The sequence below is a fragment of the Prinia subflava genome, chromosome 8 (assembly GCF_021018805.1).
Source record: "Prinia subflava isolate CZ2003 ecotype Zambia chromosome 8, Cam_Psub_1.2, whole genome shotgun sequence".
Taxonomy (NCBI): Eukaryota; Metazoa; Chordata; class Aves; order Passeriformes; family Cisticolidae; genus Prinia; species Prinia subflava.
Window position 1 is genome coordinate 4,904,476 of NC_086254.1, and position 17,416 is coordinate 4,921,891.

The 17,416-nt window shown below is 45.5% G+C and overlaps 1 protein-coding gene across 9 annotated transcripts in view; it reads left to right on the forward strand.

The window, feature by feature from the left end:
* Nucleotides 1-17,416, forward strand: part of CUX1 (cut like homeobox 1) — a 270,018-nt gene that overhangs the window by 122,824 nt on the left and 129,778 nt on the right. For all 9 annotated transcript variants that reach the window (XM_063402464.1, XM_063402457.1, XM_063402465.1 and 6 more), the window contains exons 5-6: nucleotides 12,621-12,758; nucleotides 16,064-16,187. In XM_063402464.1, coding sequence (XP_063258534.1) covers nucleotides 12,621-12,758; nucleotides 16,064-16,187 — 262 coding nt within the window. The remainder of the gene's footprint in view (nucleotides 1-12,620; nucleotides 12,759-16,063; nucleotides 16,188-17,416) is intronic.

A 17,416-nucleotide genomic window follows, 5' to 3' on the forward strand; every position in this document is an offset into this window, starting at 1 on the left:
CAGTAATAATGTGCACACTTTATATAATTAAAAAGGGCTTCTATTTTAATTTTACTATAAAATGATCTGTATTGAAACTCCAGCTACAGTGCTTTATGGATTCAGCAAAGTTTAATGATTTTCTTTCCTGACCTGACCAGAGTTTTCACTCAGGCTCACCAGTAAGGAATTTGTGGGAAGGATGGTATTTTACTTGTAAATTTTCCTATGTACATCAGGGGGTTTTTCTTTAAAAGATAAAACAGACTTTTTATATATCTCTCTCCAGCTTTATGATGGTGGTAAAACAGCATTATCATTACTTTGTGCTGCAAAATTTATCCTTCCTAAAGGAAAGTACATGTCAAGGAAAACATTTTGGTTTATGTACATTTATACAGCTCATATCGTTCTGTCTTGCTTGAGACTGAACATTTTTAATTAATGGAATTAATTTTCTCATTTAATTGCCTTATTTTCAGTATGCAGTACAGAGCAAGGGAAAAGTGAATGCTGCCACATGAATTGCACTAATCAACAAGGTTGTCACAACTTACCTTTAAAAATAATGTGAATACATTTATTTTGAAGTAAAGGGAGGTTGGGTCTGTGTTTTGAGGAAGCCTTCTTCCATCTGTTCAAGATTCCTTTGTCTCCAGTTTTATGAAATAAGTGTATTATGTTAACACCCTTGGCTTTTAGGGTCTTAATCTTGCAAGCACTTAAAGTGAAATTGGAGCCTTGTTGTGCATTTGGAGGAGCGGTGTTCCCTTGCAGAAACAGTATATTCAAAATTCTTTTTCTTTTCCCTAAATCTTTAAAGGGAAAATAGTGAGCGTTAAAAATGCTGAATATTTTTATTTCAAAAAAGGAACTACTTTATTTTTTTAAAACAAAACTTCATAATTTTGAAGTAAAAGTTAAAAGGTGGAGACCAAGTGAATGCCAGGTGGCAGCGTCTGGATCAAGTGGTTAAACAGAATTTTCTTTCTGCAGTGGATCACTGCAGTTACAGCCCAGTGCCACGGTGGATTTGCTCAGTTTTTTGTCTCACTGTTGCTCCTGTGTGGGCACAGAAGAAACAATTTTGCCTTTAAACACAAACTCTGTACTCTGGATGGGGCACAATTAAACCCGGTTGGGTTCAGTCCATAAAATAAGAAAAAACACAGAGTTTTTCCAGCATGTGCACGTTTGAGAGTGAGGGAAGGTTAAAGCAAACTGTTTGCTCTTGGTTTGGAGGGGCTGAACCAGAAATGGGCTTCGTTTCTCCTTAATGGGAATTTTCTCATCAGAAAACAAAACGACTCTGGGGGTGTAAAAGGGGATGTGTGTGTGGTTTTATTGGAGACTCTTCCCAGGTTTGGTGCTATATAATGTGTGTGATGTGGGGTTTAGCTCAGAGGACCTGCTATCGAAGGGAAGTATAACAAAAAACAGAGACGGTAAAAATAAGATGTTTTTTTTTTTTTAATGTGCCCTGTCAAAACAATCAAAAGCAATAACAGTGAAAGATGGCTGAAGTGGAAATTTTATCTTTCCCTTGCTCCTTGCCATCATAAATTGCACACCCAGGCGTGGGGGCTGTGTCTCACAAAGGGGTTTGCAGGAGGAGCAGCTCCTTCCAGAGGAGTTTTCCACACACCCATCACTACGTGTAATATTTTAGTCTGCACACAACCCCAGTTCAGCCTTGCAAATTCCAGCTGCCCTGCATAGGGCACTCTTTTTCCAAAGAACGCTTTAGCTGAGAAAACACAAAGTTCTTTTCGAATAAATGATCAGTAAAGCACTAAATAAGTGTGAGGGAATTACTTCTACTAAACGCAGAAATGAAAATTATCACCCATTTATCAGCCTTCGCCTTTTGATTATTTACAACTCACAGCCCTCTCCAGCCTTGCACTGCTGTTTGGGCTACAAGAAAATTCCATTTAAAGTGTATTTGGTGAATGGCCTGAGGTTAGAGGTCATACAGGTTTGATTTTGGATTTGGTTGGGGGTTTTTCCCCCCAGAAAAATTATCTGCTGCTTTGTTGGAGGTGATAAATGTGTGTGAAGTTGTTGTGTTTATGTACGTCCTGTGACTTGTGTGGATTTTTTGGGAAGGTGTAATGCTAAGCAGAAAGGTTCATGCCAGCCCTGGTAAGAAAGTCTGTATAATAAAGACTTTTACAGCCCCAGGTGACTCATGGTGTGCTAAAATTTCAACCTAGGTACCCCCAGCCTGTTCTGTCTGTAGGCAGAACTGGGTGAATGTAAATTTAGGGGACAATAAAGAGAGGTGAGAGAAACAAGGTTCACTTTGAGGGACTGTTCAAGAATATCCCAAAGGAGAATACTAAAATGAGTTCAAAAAAGTTAATACTTAGAGTGCTCTTGGCTGAGATATTGGTTAATTGGTTGGCAAAACTGTCTAAAGAGCCAGATCAGGTCATGGTAAACCCTGAGTTTGTGGTACATTGAGGCTGAGCAGCACAGACCATTTTTGAGAAATGTTTGGTATTATTGCAGTGCAAAAAATTTTAGGCAGTTCCTCATTTGCTAATAATACATGTCAAAACTGTCACCCCTTCCCCCATAAAATATGTTGGAATAAAACAAAGGACAGACCCATAAAATGAACAAGTTTATGGTTTTGCTGCCCCAGACTGTACAAGGGAAATGAATATTCATAAAAGGCACGTTCATGTGCCTTTTCTCAACCTTAGAGAGAAAGGAAAACGATATTACAGTGAGTACTCTCAGGGGGAAAGGAAGCAAAATGAGCTTGCTCACAAACACAGAATGGCACAGACACCCCTCAAACGCTGCAGTCAGGTGTCTTTCTAAACACACTTGAAAATCTGATAAAATTAAGCAGAAAATTGAGCATAGTTAATACTTGAAAGAGTGAAAAGCCATAAACCCCTGTGGCTGCAGGCAGTGATTTAGCTGGTGAGTGGATCCCATCCGAAGCCAAAATCCTTGATGTGTCTTTAGAACATGTAAAAAAAAGGAAAAAACCAGGAAAATCTGGAAGCAAAGTCTGTACTGTAGGAATTTAGAGCTTCTCCCCAAACTGTTGTGCAAGGGGGTGAAGGGGGAGTTTAAAGTCCCGACTGCAGAGGGGAGGTGGGAGCAGAGCTCTCCGAGGGGCAGAGCTGCCGCCTTTTGTTCCCTGGAATATCCCGAATGCCCGGGGTGCTGCTCCAGCCTTGGCAGTCCAGGCTGAGGAACGCAGCTCAAAATCCCTTCAGCCTCCTTCCCCGTGGGGCTGGAATTCTGAGCCGCAGCACAATGACCACGAGTCACCTGGGTCTGTAAAAGTCTTTATTATACAGACTTTCTTACCAGGGCTGGCATGAACCTTTCTGCTTAACGTTACACCTTCCCAAAAAATCCACACAAGTCACAGGACGTACATAAACACAACAACTTCACACACATTTATCAACTCCAACATAAGCAGCAGATAATTTTTCTGGGGGAAAAAACCCCAACAAATCCAAAATCAAACCTAGTTTTCTCTTGTATGACCTCTAACCTCAGGCCGTTGATCACTTTAAATGGAATTTTCTTGTAGCCCAAACAGCAGTGCAAGGCTGGAGAGGGCCGTGAGTTGTAAATAATCAAAAGGTAAAGGCTGATAAATGTCTAATTATTTGCTAGCACTGTAGATAATTCTCATTTCTGCAGTTTGGGATGTGTGGATGTGTGCTGGGTGAGTGTGTGCTGGTAGGGCAGCACTGTCAGTGTTGCACACCTTTTTTCAGATGGAGCACAAAGTCCTGGCCAGTTCCCATCTTTAGAACTCATTCACTTTATCCTTCTGTTTTGAAACCCACGTCAAAACAACTGAAAATAGTTCTGTTACCTGAATATGTGGCTTGAAGTTGGGCTTGTCTGATCACATACTTTTTTTTTTCTCTAGTTTTTCCCGTTGAATTAATAATTGGATAAATTCCTTTGTAAAAGCCGGAATAAATATTCAGAGGAAGCAATATCCCTAAAGCATTCACTTTAAAAAATTTATTGTGTGGTTGTCAAGCCCGATTTTACTTGGTAGGCTGGAGGCACGGAAGGAAGAGGTGAGGTGCAGATAAGGGGAAGGATGCAGGGAGCAGGAGCAGGAAGAATGTGCTGTAAAGGAGATATCCCAGCAGATATCCCAGCAGATATCCCGGCAGATATCCCGGCAGATATCCCGGCAGATATCCCAGCAGATATCCCAGCAGATATCCCAGCAGATACCCCAGCAGATATCCCTGCAGATATCCCAGCAGATATCCCTGCAGATATCCCAGCAGATATCCCGGCAGATATCCCGGCAGATATCCCTGCAGATATCCCAGCAGATATCCCGGCAGATATCCCAGCAGATATCCCAGCAGATATCCCGGCAGATATCCCAGCAGATATCCCTGCAGATATCCCGGCAGATATCCCAGCAGATATCCCTGCAGATATCCCTGCAGATATCCCAGCAGATAGATATCCCGGCAGATATCCCTGCAGATATCCCTGCAGATATCCCAGCAGATATCCCGGCAGATATCCCAGCAGATATCCCAGCAGATATCCCAGCAGATATCCCTGCAGATATCCCAGCAGATATCCCAGCAGATATCCCAGCAGATAGATATCCCGGCAGATATCCCGGCAGATATCCCTGCAGATATCCCAGCAGATATCCCAGCAGATATCCCAGCAGATATCCCTGCGGGAAGGGGCTGTGCTCACCTGCAGGGCGGCACCGCAGCCCTTGGGAAGGAGCTGCTGCAGGCAGAGATTTAGAGCAGCCCCAGACCGGAGCAAAAGGCAGAGCGTGCTGGGGAGGGGGAATGTTGGACTTTCGCTTTCTCGGCTGCAGGAATGCGAACTGGAATTAGAATAAACCCCGGCTTTCGGAGGGTTTACAGCTAAGTCTGTTCAGCAGCTTTTAGGAGAAAGAAGGGATGAATGTAGCAGAAATGCTTTCAAACTTAGCAGAAGGCTCTTTTTTCTTTTATAATCTCAAAGTAGGAGACATGAAACTTGAAGTGTTTTTTCTGTAACTGTCCTTTGCACTGAGCTCGCTGTGTGAGCAGAAATTCCAGTGTCCTAGGCCATTACTGGAACATTAACAATCAAATCGGAGCCTTTTGAGTTGCAGTGGCTCCTCTTGTAACTCATTAGGTTCTTTTTCAGCTGACACACTGCCACCAGATACTGCCCTACCTATTATGCAAACCCCGCGTTTAATATTAAAAACTTTTCTGAGGATTTACTTCGGTTACTCCTTTGAAAACAGAGGGAACTGCAGTGCAGTTCGTGAAGGAGTCGATCATTTACTCTGCCGTACGTGATTTTTTTTTGATTCTAGGATAGTGATGCATCTCAATCTGGGGCATCCTTTCTGCCAGTAACCATTCCCGAGCTGGGAGATAAATAAAGAATGTTTTAAAATAATATCCCACAAGCTGTAGGGACCACACTCCGGGAGGGATCTGTCCGATTGCGGTCACATTGCCTGCACACCATCCCGTGATGTTTCATTTAACCCTGCGGAGCTTGGGAGAACTCGTGCCGTGATTAATGGGGAGGAAAGGCGCCGGGCTGCTGCCGCTCCCCCGCCCCACGCAGGGGGGTCCCATCACTCTGCCTCTGCTCCTTCCAGAGGTCGGCACAATTTGGGATTCGGCGCTTTTTTCTCCCCCTTTCTCTTGTAAAGAAAATGAGAGTCCCTCACCCTCTTGTGGGCACTTTGAATTCCCCGGTACAGCCTGCACAGAGCGCTCTGACAGCCGGAGGGTGAGGAGAATGCTGTTAAAAAGTAGGGAAAAAAAATAAAAGACACAGATCCCAGTCCTTATGGGATGGGGGAGTAAGAAAATATGTATAATTGTTGATTGAAGGGAGAACCTTTTCATGGTTTTTATGAAGTGAGGGGTTGGAGAGATGATGAGCTTTGTTTCAAATGGAATTACGGCTATAACTCTTCTGTCCCTGGGCTAGCAGAGTCATAGGGGAACGGGAGCAAAGCTATCATTTATTCCATGAAATCTTTGTCTCAGTCTCTCTAGGCTATTTCAATTTACCCCTGAAATTTCTGGGGAATAATTAATGAATTAATTAAGTATGCTGTGAGGTGTTTGAATATTCAAAAGCTACAATGTAATTATTATTTTTTTCTAAAACACATTTTCAGGTTATTTTCAGACATGCAGACTCCCACGAAAGCATTTATGCATCAGAAGCTCGTGGAGCTTCTCCTTGTCTGTAATTCAGGGATCATTCTCGTCAGGAACGCTTCCTGCAAAGAGCAGTGTTGCGTTTAGGAAGGGCGAAAAAACTTCCTTTACTTCGTGACCAAAGTATTGTGACAGCGGGGCTGAACTCCCGGCTCTTCGAAAAAGTTAAATCGCGTTAATAAAGTTGTGTTTTAGGAGGATTGTTATTTTTTTCCCCCCTCCCTTATCAGTTTGGTGTGGGCGTTTCTGGTGAGTGATCACCCGGAGCTTTGCTGGCAGCGGGGTTTGGGCAGCAGAAATTCAGTGGCGTTGAAAGAGACGTTGTTGCCTTCCTCGAATTATTTTTAGATCCCAACCTTAGGAAACACATTTCCAGTGATATAAATTATTAATTGCCCCTGTAGTTCTGGCACTGTTTCATAACTTGCTTTCTTATCGTTTCCAGTGTTGCAGGCCTGTAAATGAAGAGGGAGGAGGGGGGTTATTAAAAGGCAAGTCCTTTGTTTTGGAAGAGGCTCTTTGGGAGCTGCGTGTTATGATACCAAGGGAATAGATTAATAGGAAGAGAGAAGAGGTTTAATTTAGATATTAGGAAGGAATTGTGAGGGTGGGCAGGCCCTGGCACAGGGTGCCCAGAGAGGCTGTGGCTGCCCCTGCATCCCTGGGAGTGCCCAAGGCCAGGCTGGTCGGGGCTTGGAGCAGCCTGGGACAGTGGAAAGTGTCGCTGCCCATGGCAGGGGATGGAACGAGATGAGCTTTAAGGTCCCTTCCAACCCAAACCATTCTGTGATTCGGTGATTTCTGTGAACGTATTTTGCAAATCAGCCGAGAGCGAAGCTCGGGCAGGGCAGAGCGGAGCGCTGGGCCCTCCTGCAGCCCCCGGCCCATCCGTGGGGGTCTCACCCCACGGAAAGGCCCCGTCCGTGGTGATGTGACAGCGTGTGAGGAGCCCCCGGCCCCGCACCGGCCCCGCACCGGCCCCGCACCGGCCCCGCACGATCCGCCCGCGCCGCGATCCAGGCCGGGCTTTGCCGCTCTCCCCGCCGGGGCCGGCCGGGGGCTGCTCCGGGCTCCGGGCGGTCACTGAGGGGATCCGGACAGCCCCTGTGGGGGTCCGGGCGGTCACTGAGGGGATCCGGACAGCCCCTGTGGGGGTCCGGGCGGTCACTGAGGGGATCCGGACAGCCCCTGTGGGGGTCCGGGCGGTCACTGAGGGGATCCGGACAGCCCCTGTGGGGGTCCGGGCGGTCACTGAGGGGATCCGGGCAGCCCCTGTGGGGGTCCGGGCGGTCACTGAGGGGATCCGGGCGGTCACTGAGGGGATCCGGGCAGCCCCTGTGGGGGTCCGGGCAGCACCGCCGGAGGTCCCTGCGTTCCCTCCGGGGGTCCCTGCGTTCCCTCCGGGGGTCCGGGCCGTTCCTCCGCCGGTCGCTCCGGCGCTCCCGGTGCTCCCTCCCGGCGGGGCTGTGGGAGCCCGTTCCTCGGGACTGCTCCCGCCGAGCAGCGCTCCGCAGCCTTGCGGTTAAATATATATATATATTTATATAAATATATATGGGGAGAGAGGGTGATTTGGCCCCCGCGCGCTGCAAAATGTACATTTAAACAATGACACGGTTTTTCCACTCCGTTTGGCAAACCCCGCCATCAGCCCCTCGGTGTTTTCGGGGATCCTCAGCCCTCACGGCAGCAACAGCCACGGCCGAAGGGTTAAAGATAAACTTTAAACCTTCGCTGTCCCGCAGGAGCTCCCTTTCCATGAGCCGAGGTGGGCTTTTCCCCCCTCTCCTTAAATAACGAGGGTGGTCCCAGCATACTCTATATCGAGACAGCTTTTCATCAGTTGCTCATCAGCATGCTAATTGCTGTATGACTAATTATGCCCTGAATTCCAGTTGATTTTCTTAATGAGACAGCTGGGTTAATTATGTAATCGTATGATTACATTAGCCCAGAGTGCCCTGGCGAAAAGGAAGGCGGGCGGGAGCGGGGTGTCAGCGGGCGAGGGGCACGGGGGCAGCCGTGGTCACCCTGGCCCTAATGACGGGGAGGGCAAGGCTGCCACAGCACCCGCGGTGTCAACACGGGATTGTTGGCACTGAGGGCTGTGCCCTCCTCCAGCCCGCAGGATGGCGGAGGAATGGGGCTTCATCAGCGAAACTCGCTTGGGAAGTTCGCGCAGACATCGACAGCACATCCCCTGCTGTGTCGCGGGGATTGAGGTTGGGTTTGGGCTGAGCGATGTGGGGTGGGAAATGGATTGTAGAGGCACAGAACAGCCTGAGCTGGAAGGGCCCACAGGGATCATCTGTCCAACACAGCCCCAACAATCCCACCCAAACTCTCCTGGAGCTCTGCAGCCTCAGGGCTGTGCCCATTCCCTGGGCAGGGGGAAGAACCTTCTCCTGATATCCAACCTAACCCCCCCCGACACAGCTTCCTCCTGCTGTCCCTGGTCACAGAGAGCAGAGATCAGAGCTGCAGACTCCAGTGAGTCTCCCCTAGGTCTCCTCCAGCTGAACAAACCAAGTGCCCTCAGCTGCTCCTTGTACGGCCCCTCCATACCCTTCAGTATCTGCGTGTCCCTCCTTTGGACACTCTAACAGCTTTAACTCTTACATTGTGACACTCAAATCTGTGCCCAAGGTGGAGAGGGGCTGCCTCATGTAATGTGTAGTTCGGGCAGAATCAATCTTAGAATCAGTCAATCTTTTCTTTTAAAATTGTTTGTGAAGTCAGTGCTTTACACACCTGAGCAGCAGCAAAAAAAACCAAAAAAATAAAAGGTTCCCTTGCCCTGCTGTTTTAAAAAAATTCATTGTCAGGGCATGTGCGTGGTGTGAGAACAGCCTGAGAGCTGTTGAGCTCGTTTGATGTGAGGTATTAACTGCGATAAAAATCACTTCACGTTGGTAACATGAATTGTTTTCGTGTCTGTGTCCACTGAGACGTGTCCATCCCCCTCCTGTGTGGGGACAGCAGCTCCTGAGGACTGTCCCAGCAGCGAGCAGGGGATGTGCTCCGGGGAAGGAGAGGCAGGAACGGGCTCTGGGGGCTGGAAACGCTGCGGTTTCTGTTCCTGCTGAGGAGGAAACCTCCCCAGGGATCGGATCCAGATGTGCCTGCAAGCACAGGATGCTGGGGGCTTCGCTGTGGGCATGGCGTGCAACAAGTGGATTAGGAAAAACGAGCAGAATAGGAAGCAGGAGGGAAAAAAATGCACTAAATTTAGTGTAAAAATAGACATCTCAATCTACTCTTGGGCAGCGATGATCTTGCAAAACACTGCATCAGGTTCTGGATTTTCAGATCCCTTTTACAATTTTCTCTCTTTTTTTTTTGTTTATCCTGTGCCTAGAAGGGATTCTGGAATTTCACAGGAGAAAATTCAAAGCAAGGGAATGATGTGTGATGAGGTTTCCGTATTTCAGTGTTCAGCAAGGTGATTTTTCTCTCTTACAGACCACAGAAAGGGCATTTCCTTCGCTGCCTCTCTCCATAAGCCAGGGCCAGTTGATTTTTCTGAGCCGTGTATGCCTGTTGTTTGTGTAATGAATCGAAAGTTTTGGTCCATTGCTTGTTTAAAAATTCAGTGACCTCCTGTTAAATGACATGAAACATACTTTGCAAACCTGGTTAATATAAAAAGGTATGCTTTTCCATGCATGCATGTGTGGGGAAAAGGAGAGTATTTTTATTTATTTTTAATCTGCTCCACTCAGGTAGGAAAAAAGCCATTGTGACTGTAAGGTTTATACTTGTTTCAGGTTAATTAGTGTTTATAAATACTCCAGAAATAACAGGTTTTTAAGTTTTTCAAGCTAAAAGACCATGTTGGAGCTTGCCATGAGAAATTGTTTTTCTCTCTGCCCAAAATGTCTTGGTTGGTAATTTTATTGTCATACAATGATTAGTTTTCTTTAATGCAGTTTATAAAAATTAAGTCTAAGAGGTGCTTCACCCGTGGGGTTTTTTACATGTCCTCCAGCAGTATTTGGTGGCTGCAGGCCATTAGTCCTTCAAATAGGCTCTAGTGAAGTTTGAAGTTTAATGCACAGAGACTTTTTTTTTTTACATTTTGTTTGTTCTGCCACTGTTTTGCTACTTGAACATTAACCTTTAATAGAGCTAAATTAAATATACATGTCCTGATGAATAATTATGAGATTGCAAGCATTTTCATTTTGTACATGAAGCTTCTCAGGGATTGCAAATTTGACTAAAGGTTTAGTCATTATTCACTTTATAATGCCCGTGTTATTTTTGTCTTTTAATTCTTTACTGATTTCAATATAAAAAGCCCTGCGTATTAGGAGCAAAATACCTCTTGTGCCTGTCCCAGCTTTTTCACGGGTGTGTTAAAATGAGGGTGGGGAAAAGTGCACCCACAATTTTGTCAGGTTCAGTTTCTTTCATCGTGGCATTTTATTCCACAGAAATACCCAAAGCTGAAGCTTCAGATCCCGGGCTCGATAGGATTTTGGTTCCTGTAACAATTTCAGACGTGGCCAGAGAGAGAGAATCCAGCTTTCCTTTGTGCTCAGCAGATGAATGTCCCGGGCTGGCTCTTTGGGGGATGCTGAGCTGCAGGAGTGTGACAAAACTCTGCTTGCACAGGAGGGTCAGGGACCTCCATGGGAGCAGGGGAATGTTGTGACAGCCCACACCCTAACAGGACCTTCCATAAATACTGCAGAGCCTTCAGCTCCTGCTACTGCTGCCACTTCAGCTCGCTAATTTCTTACCTGTACCCCCCTGTCTCTGCCACAATAACATTTTAAGTTTGATTTATTATAAATATTTTAATACAGATAATAATAACGAAAAGTATTTGGCCTAAAAAGCATAAATGAAAAAGCTATGTAGTCATAAACTATGCATGTACAGAGAACAGATGACAAGCAACCTAGATTTTGTATTATGAACAGGGTAATGCCATAAGCTGTTGAAGAACCCGAGTAACAAAATGCAGCAGGCTGCTACTTAGAGTGTCTCTGAGCTCAACATAACCCAGTGCTATTCTTTTATAAACTGTGCAACAACGCTGGCATATTGAAAAACACACAGGCTCATGCTTAATGTGTTAACAGAGGTACAATAGACTTATTATGTGTTTCCAGAGACTGGAACTGAGGGTGGTCTGAAAAATTAATGACTGTGGTGGTTGAAAATTAAGTGAACTCCCTAATATATACTGTTGTTGATCCACTGAGTTTGGTGTTTAGCATTCCTCAACAGGAGACTAAATCTTTGCAGCCGTTTCACAAGAGATGCTGGCGCCCACAGCAGAAATATATTCAATAATCTTTTATAAGTCCATCACACTCCGGAGTTTTCCTATCCTGACTGGGAAGAAATCCCAGGATAAATCACACATGCACATGTCAGGTGTGTGCTGAGAGCCCTCTTTCCCAGAAGGGGATGAACATCAGAGAATTAATACTGAGAGGACATTTGATTAATAGTGTAAGAAGAAGAGAGATCCGAACCCAAGGTTCGTGGAATTGATTACATCCACACAGTGTTTCTGATTATTATTGATCTGTCAATTAGAAAAAGAACCACTCAGATCTCCGTGGTCACAGAAGCTGTTTGAGCTCTGCTGTGCAGGAGGGCACAGTTTGCTTCAGAAATTCACTCCTGCACAAGCAGAGGCCCGTGAGGGACAGTAGCTGTCATGGAGCTGGGCAGTTTGACTGCTTTTCACCCTAAAATTCTCATTTTGCAATAAAAATTGTGAAGCTTAAAACTCTCACATGCCTTTGTATCATGACTGTCTGCAGGAACTCTGTCCTGGGGATTAGTACCAGGATGAAGAAGTCGTATTCAAATTTCATGGAATCGTGGAATGGTTTGGGTTGGAAGGGACCTTAAAGCTCATCCCACCCCCTGCCATGGGCAGAGACACCTTCCACTAGCCCAGGGTGCTCCAAGCTCCATCCAGCCTGGCCTTGGGCACTGCCAGGATCCAGGGGCAGCCACAAGCAGGATAAGCTGTGCTGGGACCTCACCACCCTCACAGCCAAGGGTTTTTCCCACTATCCCACCTCTCCCTGCCCTCTGGCCGTGGGAAGCCATTCCCTGTGTCCTGTCACTCCATCCCTTGTCCCAAGTCCCTCTCCAGCTCTCCTGGAGCTCCTTTTAGGCACTGGAAGGGGCTCTGAGCTCTCCCCAGAGTTTTTTCTTCTCCTGGCTGAACACCCCCAGCCCTCTCAGCCTGGCTCTGTATTTAAAGAGAACAGAGATAGAATGAAATATTTCTGGGTTTTTGAAGTTTGCAGGATGTACCATGTGAGGAATGTACAGGTCTAATAACTCAAAGAAATGAGAGACTGACTCCAGAATGGAGAAAAAAGGACACTTGTGCTCTGAACTCCTTGGGTCCCAGAAGTGTTCCTGATACATTTTATTTTACTGTTTCTTTTTCAGATCCGGTTCCAGCCTTGGATTTAGGACAGCAGCTTCAGCTGAAGGTTCAACGCATGCACGATATTGAAACAGAAAACCAGAAACTTAGGGAAACTCTGGAGGAATACAATAAAGAATTCGCCGAGGTGAAAAATCAGGGTAGGTTGCAACTGTATGACCAGCTTTTAATGCACATTGAAATTTGAAGTCAAAGATTGAATTCAGTTTTATTTCTTAAAGGCAGAGGTGACAGTAGTATTGAAATTCAGTAGAGAAAGTGCAATATTCTGTTAGAGCCACTTCTGTATTTGTGTGTGGAAATGGGCTTTGGGCAGACTCTTTGGATTTCTTAAAAGTCTCATTTACTGTAGCACCAAGTCAGAGGATGGGGTTTTTATTCTGCTTATTTTTGTTATAGCCTTCAGCACTGCAAATTACACCTGACTGACGTTATTTCTGACATTTTATGAGAGGCAGTGCTGGTGCTGACATCAAGCTGAACGTGGGTGTTGGTACTTGCAGGATGTGCAGCTTGCACAGACAAACAAAAATTCAGGATTTTGTATCCACATAAGACTCTGTACAAAATGGAACTTTTTCTGTACTCTTTTTCCTTATCTAAATGTACTACTGGAATACATTCAGCATTTGCACTTTATTTTTACTCTAGAGACCATCCGTAGAGCAATGTAAATACAAGCTATTACTGTTAAATTATTTAAGTTTTAATGAGACTAAAGTACATGAAAATACATGAAAATCTCAATGAGATTTAAAGCCTGTTGGCTTTAAGACTACTTAAGTTTTCTTGTGATTCAGTTTCCTGCACCAGGAAAAAAAATTTTCTCATCCATACACTTAGTTGCCCATCCAAGGGACTTTGCATTTCCATCTTTAATGCCCAGTTCTGGATGGTGGAAAGGTAAATTGTCTTGGCATTTGGAAAAATGAAGATTTTATTTTATTTTTTGTATTATGGAACTGTTGCACACAGGTAACATTTGAAAGCTGTGTTAGCAATTAAGTTGATTTTGTTAAATCTCATTTTCTGCTGAGGGAATATCTACATATTTTGAAATATATTTTGGTTTAGCCTAGAGGGTGTGACCCCTGGAGAGGACAGGTATCAGCATGCCAGGACTTGGGCTAGAGTAAAGGAGATGTCATGTTGGAACCATAATACATAATAATGCTCTAAGCAAGGCTGTATTTTTGCTGGAAATGTACAATCATTGCAGTTCACTGTGCAGAGTTTTCCTGAGGCTGTGCATCCAGTACATCCAGCCATGACATGGGGGTTCATCCCACAAAGTGGAAAAGCCCTTGACTTGTCGAGTTTTTTGCTACAACCACTCAGAACTGACATTTTTGATTTTCCCTGGTGTGCTGGAATTTCCTTTCTGCTTCCCCACTGCAGCCTTTGTGTTGTTTTTCACTCCAGTGCAGTGGTTTTACTCTCAGTTTCAAACAGGGATTAATAAGCTATCCAGGGAAAAGGCTGTTGTTAGCTGAGGGTGCTTTGATCAGTTAATCTCTTTGTTTGGAGGGCTGCTATGAGCTCTACGGTGCCTGTAAGAACTTCTTCCAAAACTGGTATAAATGGCAGTGCCTGACAAGCTGTAGCTGACCTGAGCTCTGAGGAAGGCACTTAGTGCTTCAAGCAATGTAGAGGATTCAGCTGTACTTGTCCAGCACATCTATTGTTAGGTGCTTAAAGGTAAAATCAGATTTTATTAACGATAATTACATTTCCCCCCATATTTGTGTACTTCTTGCGTTCGTTTTCATAGTTTTGTTTTCTTTTAAATTAGACATTGAAAGTTAGTCAAGGTGCAATTATGTGCATCTCCATGAGATTATTTTGCTCTCTGCTTCTGCACACAGCAGAATATTTTTGCAGATTTATATCTGAAAACACCTGGAGCAGAGGTGTCCCCAGAAGGGAGTGGAGCATCCTCTGCTTATTCAGGAAGAGCTCAGGATTTGTGTGACTTCCCGGATCTCAGGGAAGAATTTCCCTTTGCTGAAGAAAGAAAAGAAGTGACGTGTCCTTTTCACGGCCTGTTACTCAGTAATGAGCCTCGGCTGATTTCTGCACAGCCAGCAGAATCCTGCTCCTTCAGGCACAGGCAGCTGCTTTGCTGGCAAGCATTTTTACCACTCTTCCCTCCTTTTTTTGTGGTCACAGTGGCCCAAGCTGCCTTTGGTAGTGGCCAGACAGCAGATCATGTCAGCAGCTACCTCCTGTCTGCTTCACAGCTCAAGTCTCAACATTTTGAATTTTGGATTTTGACAGGATTAGGTGTGGGTTTGTGTGATATTACTGAGGCTTTTTTCCCCCAGGCCCATAGGGTTTATTTTTCATATTAGGGTTTGTCTTCCTAGGATGTTTCTGCAGAATTTGAAACTTTTCACATCCAAAAGTTTTTCATTTTTCCTCAAGCATTATTAATGGTATCTGTTAATAAGCTGATGTCTTTAACCCCCTTTGCATCCCGGTGTGAGTACTCTGAGCTGTGTTGCTGCTGTGAGCCTTCTGGCAGTCCAAGGCTTTTTCCAGATTCCATTATTGTTCCAAAGCACACTCTGGTGGATGTCCTGCTTTTCCTCTTGTGAGCCCTGTCAGGATTCAGTCCTTTCCTTTGGCTGGGATCACGGGGCTTTCACTAGGAACAGAGCAGGGCACGTAAGGAGAGGCTGAGCTGCAGCTCTGCAGGTTTCTGCATCTGCTCTCATCCACTGCTGGGCATGGGGAAATGCAGGAGAGCTCCTTTATCCGAGGGAAAGGTTCTGCAAATTCCCTGGAAGGCTGCAAGTGCCTCAGAAAGCTAAAGCTGCCAGTGTTTGTGTAACCCTGGGGTGGCTGATGAGGCAGAGGCAGCAACTGGGCCATGCAGAGCTGCAGTGCCTGCTGTCAGTGCAGCAGTTGGATCCTGCTGCTGGGTTTCCCATCAGCTGGAAGCAGAGCAGAGCTGTATCCCAGATCTGTGTTCAGTTAGTGTGAGATTGCATCTGTGCATGAACCATGGTGGAGCTGCCTCTCAGTGCGTGAGCACAGTCAGGTGAATTAAGTGTCCTGTGTGTAAATGCATACTTAAACCTACACTGGGACTTTATTAATCTTCCCTCAGCACTGAGCTAATTTTAGGCTAGTCAATAAGGTGATATTATATTTTACAATTGATTTTTTTTCCTTCTTTTTTAAAAAAAATTTGTGTTAGAGGAACCTTCTTCACTCTGCTTTCCAGCAAACTCCATTGATCCTTCTCAACCTAAACACTTAAAGTTCAATTTAACATTTAGGGAGTAAAAGGTCTCCAAAGGGACTCATATCCATTGATTTTGTGTCAGAGTTGAAGAGCTAAAGTTTAAAACACACTGAGCCTACAGGGTAAAGCCAGCCTTGTGTTGTGGAACCACGTGGAGCTGTGTAAACTCATTCTTCCCCTATTGTTTTCCTGCAGAGGTTACGATAAAAGCACTTAGGGAGAAAATCCGAGAATATGAGCAGACCCTGAAGAACCAAGCGGAGAACATAGCCCTTGAGAAGGAACAAAAGTTACAAAATGATTTTGCGGAGAAGGAGAGGTGAGTGGGGATGTGTGTGTCTGTGTGTCTGTGTGTCTGTCTGTGTGTCTGTCTGTGTGTCTGTGTGTCTGTCTGGGTGCTGGGGAGGAGGAGAGGGGTTTTTCTGATTGCTCTTCCCAGCTCAGCCATGCAGCAATTCCGGCCCTTTGTGCATTGGACACGGAATTGTTTGATATCAACTTTGCCCAGGAAAACAATCAGGGGAGTGTGGAAGTGAAACAAGGACAGATTGTCCCCTCTGCCTGCTGTGGCTGGGGAGGTGTCACATTCAGGAGGGTGCAAACCTGCCTTTGTTCCTCCCTGGCTGTGCTGTCCTCTGTGACACCAATCTGTCTGCGTTAGCCAGTTCAGAGTGTCACAGGCTCTGCAGCCTGGGCTGGGGCAGGTGACACTGCACCCACAGCCTGGGCTGGGGCAGGTGACACTGCACCCACAGCCTGGGCTGGGACAGGTGGCACTGCACCACAGCCTGGGACAGGTGACACTGCACCCACAGCCTGGGCCAGGGTGCACCTCCCCTGCTCCCCTGGGAATGGCTGAGGCATGGGATGTCTTCCTGAGTCAGCCTGGGAAGGTTTGCATCCTCCTACATGCCAGAATTAAGGATTTTCATTATTTACTATGGATATTTTTAAAAAAACATTTTGGATGCATTTCTGATCTTTTGCAAATGAACAAGGAGTGTTTGAGTCTTTAGGTTGGTGGGCAAATAAATCAGGCAGGAGAAAACCAGGGGGCAAAAGTGGGAGTTCTTTCAGCTGCATTCCCTGCCTTGAGAATTTATTCCTCCCGTGGTGCAATAACTGAAGCTATAATATGTTCAACACAGCGTGGAAAACCTTCAGTTCACGTGAGCTTTTTAGTTGGAGGGTTGGTTGTTTAAATTCAGGGCTGAGTGGGGAGAATTTACCAGTGAATGCAAAGCTTTTTTTTTTTTGATTCATCAATACCTGTGGTTGCTTTTTTGATAAGCAGCTTGTAAGGAGTGGTTTTAACAACTGCAATTTGAATGTGCTTAAAAATAAAACAAAATGGCAGGTGGTGAATGCAAATAAAAGTGTGTGTGAGAGGTTTTGAGATCTCAGAGTATGTGGTTCAGTATGAAGGGAACTGACATGTGATTCTCGCTATAAATAGTTATTAACCTGGTCAGCAGTGTTGGAGAAGAAATTCATGCACCCTATGGAGGGCAGGCAGGATGTTGGTAGTTTCATAAGCCATTTCACAAT